The sequence below is a fragment of the Lolium perenne genome, chromosome 2 (assembly GCF_019359855.2).
Source record: "Lolium perenne isolate Kyuss_39 chromosome 2, Kyuss_2.0, whole genome shotgun sequence".
Taxonomy (NCBI): Eukaryota; Viridiplantae; Streptophyta; class Magnoliopsida; order Poales; family Poaceae; genus Lolium; species Lolium perenne.
In genome coordinates this window covers 209660653-209670162 of record NC_067245.2, presented here as the reverse complement: position 1 = coordinate 209670162, position 9510 = coordinate 209660653, and the positions used below count along the sequence as shown (strand labels likewise).

Sequence of the window (9510 nt, the reverse complement as noted above, 5' to 3'; positions counted from 1 at the left end):
CAGCACCGGCGCCGAGAACGGCGACGTGGAGATCCGGATGATGCCCGCAGCAAGCATGAGGGCGCACTGTCGCTCCAGCTCGTCCTTCTGCAGCTGGGGGTAGCGGTAGGGCCGCACGGCCACCGGTGCCGCGTCCGGAGCGAGGTGGATACAGTGATCGTACACCCGGGCAGGTGGGAGGCCATGTGGCTCGTCGAAGAGGTCGTCGTGCTGCTGCAGGAGGTGGGCCAACAGGGGGTGCTCGGAGTCGAGGTTGGCCGTGGTGAGTTGGAGCTGCGGTGCCGGAGCGGTGCCCCCAATGCTCGTCCAACGGACGCGGCGGCCCTGGCGCCAGAAGGTCATTGTCAAGGCGGCGAAGCCCCACAGTATGGGCCCGAGGGGCCGCAAGAAGTCCACGCCGAGGATGAAGTCGAAGCAGCCCAAGTCGATGCCGGCGCACGCGATGGTGAAGTGCTTGTCACCGATGGAGAGCGGCACGTGTTGCACCACGCCGTGGCAGCGGAGGCGGTCGCCATTGGCCACGATGACGCAGAGGTGATCGCCGCCCGTAGGCTGGAGGCCCAAGCGGCGCATGGTGGCCTCCGACAGGAAGTTATGTGTGGAGCCGGTGTCGAGGAGGGCCACCAGCTGCTCGCCGTGTATCGTCACAGGTAGGAGCATCGTCTGCTCGTTGCGGATGCCCGCCAGCGCATGGAGCGAGACCACGCATGCCGTGGCCGGCGCGGCGTCGAGGGCGGTCTCCGTCGCTAGGTCGATGCCCGTGTCCGTGTCGCCGTCGTCCACCGTCTCCAAGTAGAAGAGGCGCGGGCAGACGTGACCTGGCGCGTAGGGCTCGTCGCAGTTGAAGCACAGGTCGAGGCGACGGCGCTCCAACTGCTCCACCGGGGTGAGGCGCCAGAAAGTAGGATGCGTCGCTGCTGGAGCGGTCGGTGCTAGCCGCGTAGTCGGCGCTGCGTCCGGCGAGGGGCGGGCGGGTGGCCGGGCCCCGTGACTCGGGGGAGTCAGCTGCAGCGCCTGGGCCCGGCGCTCGTACGCCCGAGCGTAGTGCATCTCCGTCTGTAGGTCGTGGGAGGCCTGGAGTTCCACGACCACTCGTATGTGATCCGGGAGTCCGCCGACGAGGAGCTCCGCGCGCTGTTGCCCCGTGACACCCGGGGCATGGCAGGCGAGTGCCTGAAAGCGATCGATAAAATCCTGCACCGTGGACGTGAAGGGAAGGCGCCCCAATTCCGCGAGGCGGCTCCCGCGGATCGGCGGCCCGAAGCGAAGGAGGCATAGCTCCCGAAAGCGGTCCCAAGGAGGCATGCCGCCCTCGTCTTGCTCGAGGGAGTAGTACCGCGTCTGGACGGTGCCCCGGAGGTGATAGGAGGCAAGCCAGGTGCGATCCGACGCCAGGGTGCGCTACCCACGGAAGAACTGCTCGCACTGGCTAAGCCAGTTCAGGGGGTCCTCCGACCCATCGTAGGTGGCGAAGTCGACCTTGGTGTAGCGGGGCAGTGGCTGTGTAACCCCGTCGGGGCCGTGCATGTCGGGGCGCGCCTCATGGGGGCGTGCATACCCCCCGGGAGCGGCGCCTGGGAGGGAGGGAATCGCTAGTTCACCGGCGGTGGTGTAGACCGGCTGGGTCGACGACGCTGCGAGCCACGCCGGAAGCGGAGACGGCGACGGGGGGAAACGAATCTGGTGGATGGGAACGCCCCCAGTGACTACGGCACTCGGGCTGGCGGGGGCGGATGGTGGACATTGCATCTAGGGCTGGGCCGAAGCCGGTGGAGGCTGCAGCGGAATGTCCGTGAAGGGCGGAACCCATGGCGCAGGCGCCGGCACGAAGAAGACGGCCGGCTGTGGCGGCGTCGGGGGCCCCTGGGAGCCGATCAAGAATAGGCGGATGCCTTGGACCGCGGTGACGAGGTCGTTGATGACCCCGCTCATCTGCTCGGGCATGTAGATGATGGGCGTCGGCGCGGCGGAGCCCGCCATCGTGGCGACCACCGGTGAGCCCGCCGTGGTGGCGCCGACCGAGGGGGCGGGCGGAGGCGCGGACGACGTGGTGGTGAGCCGCGGAGAAGACATGATCGCAGCCGAGCTAGCTGATACTAAATTGGTAGAATCAACCGCTCTACCGGCCCTAGGGCGTAGCTTGTAGGGGAAGGAGGGGGCGGCGTGCGGATGAGGCGGCGGACACCGACGGTAGGGCGCCGTCGTGCGTGGATAGAAGAGGAGGGGCGGAGACTAGGTTAGGAGACCGACTCCTCAGAGAGTCGGCAATAATAAATATTACTATTGCTTGATATTTGCCTCGTTTACAACTAGTATATAAAAAGCTAAAACTGATAAAGATTAATGGGCTAAGCCCCTAGTTAGGCCCACGGTTGGGCCCCTCCTCACGTAACTAATGCCAGTCATAACACCCAGGACTTATTTATCCACCAAAACCGATAGTTCTCTTCTTGTGCACCTGTATTGAGATAGGATCAGCTTGCTAACATTTTTATAGTTCCAAAAGTCTGTATCAAAATATAACTGATGTGATATCACCCTATGAATTTCTTGCCTACGAATATGTATATTTTTTATACCGCCACCACCATTATGGTGGGCAATGGCAAGAAGACATCGTTTTGGTATGCACCTTGGCTTGGTGGTAAAAAACCAATTGAGGTAATTGCGCCTCTAATTTTCTCATCCTCCAAGAGGAAGAATTGGAAAGTGGCTGAAGATTTTCATGGTAATGCGTGGGTGGATAAAGTGGATTTGGAGCGAGACTTCACTATGAAGCACTTATCCCAATTTGTGAAGCTATGGGGACTCATCGAAAATTTCCAACTCAATAAAAATGTGGAGGATGGCATTGTTTGGAGGCTCACTTCAAATGGCCAATACATGGCAAAGTCCGTTTACGAAGTGCAATTCTTGGGATCTACTCTATCTAGCCTAAACAAGTCGGTTTGAAAGGTTTGGACGGAGCCTTAGGTGAATTTTTTTGCTTGGCTTGCAAACCAAAATAGGATTTTGGACGGCCGACCGTTTGCCTAAGCCGGGGTGGCCTAGTTGTCGCCTATATCCTTTACACAAACAATGCACGGAGCCTCACACTCGCCTTTGGGCGGACATCGCTTTCCCTGAGTGGTCGAACATGATGTCCACGGGTCAAAACAGCAATGGCTTCCCTTACTATGCGCATATGTTGGGAGATCTGGAACGAGCAAAACGATATGGTCTTCAACAATAAGCATGCGCCCTCGCGAATCATCTTCGATAAGATTAGAAAATAAGCTAGGCTTTCGGTCTTAGCAGGCGCAAAAAGGTTGGGTATCTTGATGCCGGGAGAGTAAACTCAATATTCCACAAACCTTTACTTTCTTGTAAACTCTCTCCTTAATTAATATATTGGGACAAAGCTTTTGCCCACGTTTAAAAAAAACTAGTCAACTTAGTGTAATTGTGCTAAGAGAATCCAGAATTCAAGGTAGCATTGTGTATTTGAGTGATGCATTGATTTCAAGCCAGCAGCACATGACATTTAACAGGACTGCAAAGCAAGAGCTGCTCCAACACCACTGCCATGTAGTAGTAGCACACAACACATTGACCCCCAACAATGCATGTTTATATACTCCTAGCTGATCTATCTATCCGTCCAGAAGGAGAAGGAGCCTGCTACATAACGGGAGGTGTGCAGTTCCATAGCTAAAACGAAGCAAACATTCCTAACATTCAGAGCTAGAGAGGCCTTAATCGTTACAAACTCTACTTGATGACACAGCACCAAGGAGAACATATCCAGTACGTGCCACCTAACGGGCGGGAGCACTCGATACGTTCTCCGGTACGAAGCTGCGCCACCTAGTTTGCGGCCGCCTTGTGGGACTTTGGAGCCACCTTGTCGTGGACGGCGTGTGCCGGTGGAGCCGCGTTGAGGTCAGGGAGGGGCGCACGTCCACCAGCAGCAGCAGCAGCATTGCCAGCGGCCTTGGTCGCCGCGGCAGTCCTGGCAAGCCGCTGCTTGAGCTCGGTGAGCAGCGTCTGGTTCTCCTGGTTGAGCAGCTGCGCCTTCTTGCGCAGGCGCTCGTTCTCCTGGAGGATGTAGCAGTTCTGCATGTAGAGCTTGACGTTGAGCCTGTCCATCCTTGCCTGCCACCAACAAGAAACAGGGTAACGGAGTTAGCAGCTTCATATGTGGGGGCCCCGTTTCAGACACACTTTCAGTTATACAGTTGAGCGAACTCGTGTTATATGTGTGCAGCTGCTTCTATGACTGCAGAAAAACAAGTTGTGGAAGCTGAAACACAGTGAAGTGTGTGTCGCGGTGGAGTTCCAGTATAATACAGAGGATAATCAGGGGATGTCGCTACTGTGGCAACATCCTCAACAAAGAGCTAGGTTATGCAGCCTGAAGAAAAACAGAGTACTAGCAGAGTAGCAGTACACTGTAGCTTGGCACCCCTGAAGTGAATCTTCCATACAATAAAGAATTGGGATGGTTACTCGTTCTATGTAAATCATGACCCATGTTAACAATGCTATTGCAGCTGCTAATAGAATATATACTAGTGCTAGCAACTCGCAAAGATGTCAAGACGTACTGAATGAAGACATAAACAAATCCAAGGCATTGCAGGGGAGGCAGCATATTGCATGAAGCTAGGCACTTTGTAACGAACAAAAAGCAGAGTTAGACCAGGAAAAGTGAGAGGCCCCCCAATTGCACACATGAGCAAGCATGATTGTGCATGAATGGAAGAGCACACCGGCCAGAAAAGAAAGTGATGAGATGAGGCTGACTGAGAGGATCATCACCTACCTTGCTGGAGTTGCTTGCTGCTGCTTCCTGTGGAGCTGGAGATGAGAGCGGAGGAACTCGAGCAGCGGAGCCGGAGAGTGAGAGAGATAGAAACACGAATCTCCTTCGTATGTGTGTGATGTGGTGTGTGCTCGTTGTGGTGGGCGGGTAGGGGTTTATTTATAGGCGCACGAAGCCCCTCTCCTCGGTTCAAACCAGTTCATCGTCCTTCCCTTTCCCTCCTCTTCTTCCAGGCTCAGAGAAGGCCTGAGTCATGTCGCTGACAGGTGGGGCCGTCGGCCATGGTCCACGTGCTAGTGTTCGCACGGTACGAATGGGTAGCTCTCATGAGGTTCTTGAACGGGAGAGGCAGCAGAGGCATGGTCGTAGGGAGACGACGATCCAATCGATGATGCGGCAGAGGCTTAAATGGTGCCTAATCATGAGGTTGGGGTGCCGAGGGGCTGGCCGGCCTCCTCAGTCCTCACCCTCACGTGATGGTTGGCCGCAAAAAGGAGAAGAAAAATTGTCACCCGAGATTATGTTTTTCAAGCAAGCACATTGTCTAAGAGCCATTTAATGATGTATGTATAATTGGGCATCCAAAACTAGTTCTCCTAAAAAAATTAGGCACCGAAAACTGGAATATTTTATAGGGCAGCAAAGAAGTTTTTTTGCTTTTCAAGATGTTGCATTTTCGGACGCGGCTCTAAAATGACTCCAACACGTGCCCGCTCTCCGATTGAGCAGGCTCTCGGAGAAGGACTGCGAGGGAGGACGCTGGGTGGTTCGGGTTCGATGTGGGCGTTCGTGGTAACTAACGGAACCACCTTGGTCCTCACCTTTCCCCGTCCACAGTGAGAAAGGCGATTTTGTGAACCTCCCCGCTCTAACCACCTCGCCGCCGTCGATCCGCTCGATTCCTCGCCCTCCGTCGGCCGCTCCGGCGGCGGGAGGACGGGGAATCGACGGATCTAGGCGTGTACATAGTGTAGGTTTTAGTAGGGCTCCAGCCGGCGGCGGCGGGGCAGAAGGGGCGCGGCCGGAGTGGTTTTTGCAGGTGGTGGTGCTTCCCCTCGTCGGCGGCGCTCCGAGGAGCTCTGGCGTCGAGCTACCGCCTTCGTCGAACCTGCGGGTCTGGAGATCTGCCAGGTTTGACTTCCCCGTCGCTGGATTCCGTGGGACGGCGGGTCCGGTGTTTCAAGATCTTCCGAGAGATGCGGATTCTCATCGACATGACGACGGCGGCGGCTTCTGGCGTAGATCCTACGGGATCGGTGTTCAGCGACTTCCCGCTGGCTCGGGGATGCTCCTGATCCAAGGCATCGTGAGGAGTTTGAGCAGCGGCGCGCCACCGACAGCGTTGCGTCGTCTCCGGCGTGGTCGAGTAGCTCAGGGGCTGGGCTGTAATTTTTTTGTTTCTTCTGAGGGCCTCTTTGTAACTTGCTCGATGTAATATCTGTGTCTTTCACCGCAAAAAAAAAGATGTGGGCGTTCGTGGGCGGACCAAATAGTAGCGGTGCCGCGACCTGTTTGTTGCCAGCCGGTGAAGAGCTTTTGCGGTGGCGTCGGGACGGCGACTAGAGGCGATAGGGAGGGGAAAGGGGTCCACGAGGACCAAAAGCTGACCTTGAGCGCGACCGTGGGCTGGACGGCGAAGGGGGTGAACAGAGCCGAGTGGATCCATGGTGGTCGGAGTTTGAAATGACGGGGAGCCTCAACTAATGTAAACGTTAGTTTTTTACATCACCATCCCTATTTGGCACACTTCAATGAGTATGCATGTTGAACGAAGTCAGCTCTTGATCAATTGCCAGCAAGTGATCCGGCAACCAACGTGCATGGCTTCTAAACGGTCAACAGCGCACTGCATTCCCTTGCATACTCATTTGCTATTTTTATTACAGAAGCAGAGTAATTTTGTACAGCTGTAGCAGTGGTTTAGGCGGCCAATCCAAAACGGTGAAAGCTTGAAAGAAGAGGGAGAGATGGAGAGGTATGTACGGGTGGTGGCTGGATACGACGATCAGACGGGGCTTCAAATGATGATGATGATGGGCCTCGATCGGCCGGCCCAAGATTCGTAATGATGGCTCGTCTCCGGGTCCTCGCTCATCATCACGCATTCACGCTCCATATCCCTGTTCATATATTCCTCCTCTTCTTCTTCTTTCTTCTTTTCTTTTTTTCTTCTTACAGCCTTCCTTCAATTCCACCCTCCTACGGTGATCATGATCCCCTCTTCCCTCGATTCAATGCATTACAACTGTGCCACACACACCTCGATTATTTATTTATTTTTCTCTTTCGTCTTGGGTTCTTCCTTTCTCTTTTGTGGCCCATGCCCATGCATCTTCGCCCCGCTTGCCTTTTGCTGAATGTGATTGTTGGAACAGAATCAGGTAAAGGGGGTAATGATGGATGATGCTACACATCTTGGACTCTCTAAGCTAGGATGTGTGTCCAAACACACGCTTGCCCGATTACAAGAAACAAAGCACATCCATGTGGAGACATCGACGTCGCCCTTGGAAATTTGCGAGCATACTACAGAGCTCGCTTCACCGCATCAATTCCAATCCTAGAAGACACTGGACGTGTATTGATTTCCTGTGACAGGCAATGCGGTAGTAGACGACCTCCCCTCCATCGATCCATCGATCGATCATAATAGCCGTCCATGAATAGATGCATATGGGCTCGTCTTGCTTGCAGCTAGCTGGTGCTGCACATGGAAGCAAGCAAGGCAGGCAATTAAGATTCTCGAGGAGTACAAAACCATGATCACCGATTAAAAGCAAGGCCATCATTCGGATTCCCCATTCTTGTGATCATCCTAGCTGCCATCACTCCCTTTTTTCTTCATCGATGCCTTCCCGCCCAATCGGAGCTTCGCACCTACTGGCTACTATACTAGTACTCGATCATGGGCAAGAAAATGAAAAGGCAATCTTACTTGATTGGGCTGGCCATGATTTACGTATCTCTTTTTGTGTTTTTCTCCCCGTACGTATTTCAAGAGAACAAATTAAGCAGAGCAAGATTCACAAGAAAAAAAAAAGTAGCGTGGATGCTCACGCGCGTATGATTTAATTTTTTTTGTCTTTCTCCACGTCTCTATTTTAAGAGAGAGAGAGAAAAAAACAAACAGAGTAAGAAGCTTCACAAGAAAAAAAAGTTAAACTGGACCTAGCCGGTCCATCAAAGGCTAATTGGAGGTTCTGAAGGAGCCGTGGCCAAGCCTCAAGGACACTTGGTTGTGGCTCCTTCAAAAGATAAATTCAATCTTTTACCCCATACCACCACTCTTTCCCGCACGGCCGCACGCATGGCATCGCCGTTTGCGTTGCCTCCATTGACCACCATTAGTCTTCGGTGACACTCTGCAGCCTTCGCCACCCTCTTGTCCTACTCCGATTCACTCACCGAAATCAGGCCATATCTCCACCGCCGCAGCGTCGAAAAATACAACCGCTGATCTCAGTTTGTTCCAAAACGGGGATGGAGACCGCGGCGGTTGTATCGAGCCAGGCAAGCGAAAATTCGACCACAGCTAGAAAGCTCCGTGTGTGACAAATGACCAACGTAAGGTTCATGGAGAATCTTCGTCTTCCAAGCCACTCCGTCAACTGCCAGCCATCTCGCAACTGTGCGGACCTTTTCGAAATTTTGGCATGAGCTCAATGCCGTTGGAGGACCTTCTCCTTTTATTTGTCCTGCAAGTGTTCGACAATTTTGACAATACGTAGTATGAGTTTCTTTGTCGGTTTTTTTTTGGTTCGTTTTACTTTTTGGAATCGAATTCAACCTAGTGAATTATAAAGTGTAGATTAAGAGGTCGAGGGAGACGATCTTAGACAACTCTTCACCATCGAAGGAGGAAAAAGACGATGAGCCATGACTTTGATCCTAAACAAGGATTTTTGGCGGCCGATACAAGGATCACAGTTCGGACATTTGAGCATCAATCGAGATAGAGCGGAGGGCCATGACAAGCTTATGAGATATTACTTCAACCCCAGTACAACCACTGGCGGATCTAAGTGTATGCTTAGGGGTGCACTGGATACCGGGTAAACAAAAATTTCTTTGTAAACTAGCTATTTTTTTACCATGTGTGACACCCCTAAAACAATTTTTTGGGCAGCTGGGGTACCACCGTGCACCCTGATCGTCATTGGTCTAGCTCTGCCACTGAGTACAACCTATTCGGAGAAGTATTTTCACCGGCGATCTCGAATGTACACAAGTCTCTTCCTCACCATTGCAATCATGCTCTTTTACTCCATTTTAACCCTTCCACGTGTTTAGCTTTCCACAATTATGTTTATAAACTAATTCTTTTAAAGGAGTTAATTATCAGCCAAAACCAGCTTTATTTAGTAGACTAAATTTAATAAGTTAAAAAATATGGGGCCTTTGAGCGGAAAGTGTTTTTGCCACATGAGCACTAGCCTGGTTTTTTGAAAAAAAACATATTTATTGGATTTAAATAATATGTAACTAAATACGTACATACATATACCATTTCTAAGGTACGGTACAAATTTCAGGGGAAATATATTATATTTTAAGCTATACGGAGAAGACAAATTTATGAAAAAAATGCAAGTTTTTAAACCTATACATACGACCACAAATTAATTCCTTTTCCCAATCTCAAGATACAAAGAATTTTCTACTGGAATTTCGCAAGAATATTTAGGACATGTACTAATTCCTGTATT

At 52.4% G+C, this 9510-nt stretch overlaps 1 protein-coding gene across 1 annotated transcript; it reads right to left on the bottom strand.

Annotated features, from left to right (window-relative positions):
• Nucleotides 1–3463: 3463 nt before the first annotated feature.
• LOC127334720 (protein LITTLE ZIPPER 3) lies at nt 3464–4954 on the bottom strand. The gene is made up of 2 exons (XM_051361250.2): nt 4805–4954; nt 3464–4134 (listed from the first exon to the last, which is right to left on the bottom strand). Exon 2 carries the CDS (start codon nt 4126–4128, stop codon nt 3847–3849), a length of 282 nt encoding a protein of 93 aa, XP_051217210.1. The 5' UTR covers nt 4129–4134; nt 4805–4954; the 3' UTR covers nt 3464–3846.
• Between the last annotated feature and the right edge of the window lie 4556 nt (nt 4955–9510).

Excerpts from the sequence above, each read along its gene's own strand:
- LOC127334720 (XM_051361250.2), bottom strand. The coding sequence starts at position 4,128 with ATGGACAGGCTCAACGTCAAGCTCTACATGCAGAACTGCTACATCCTC.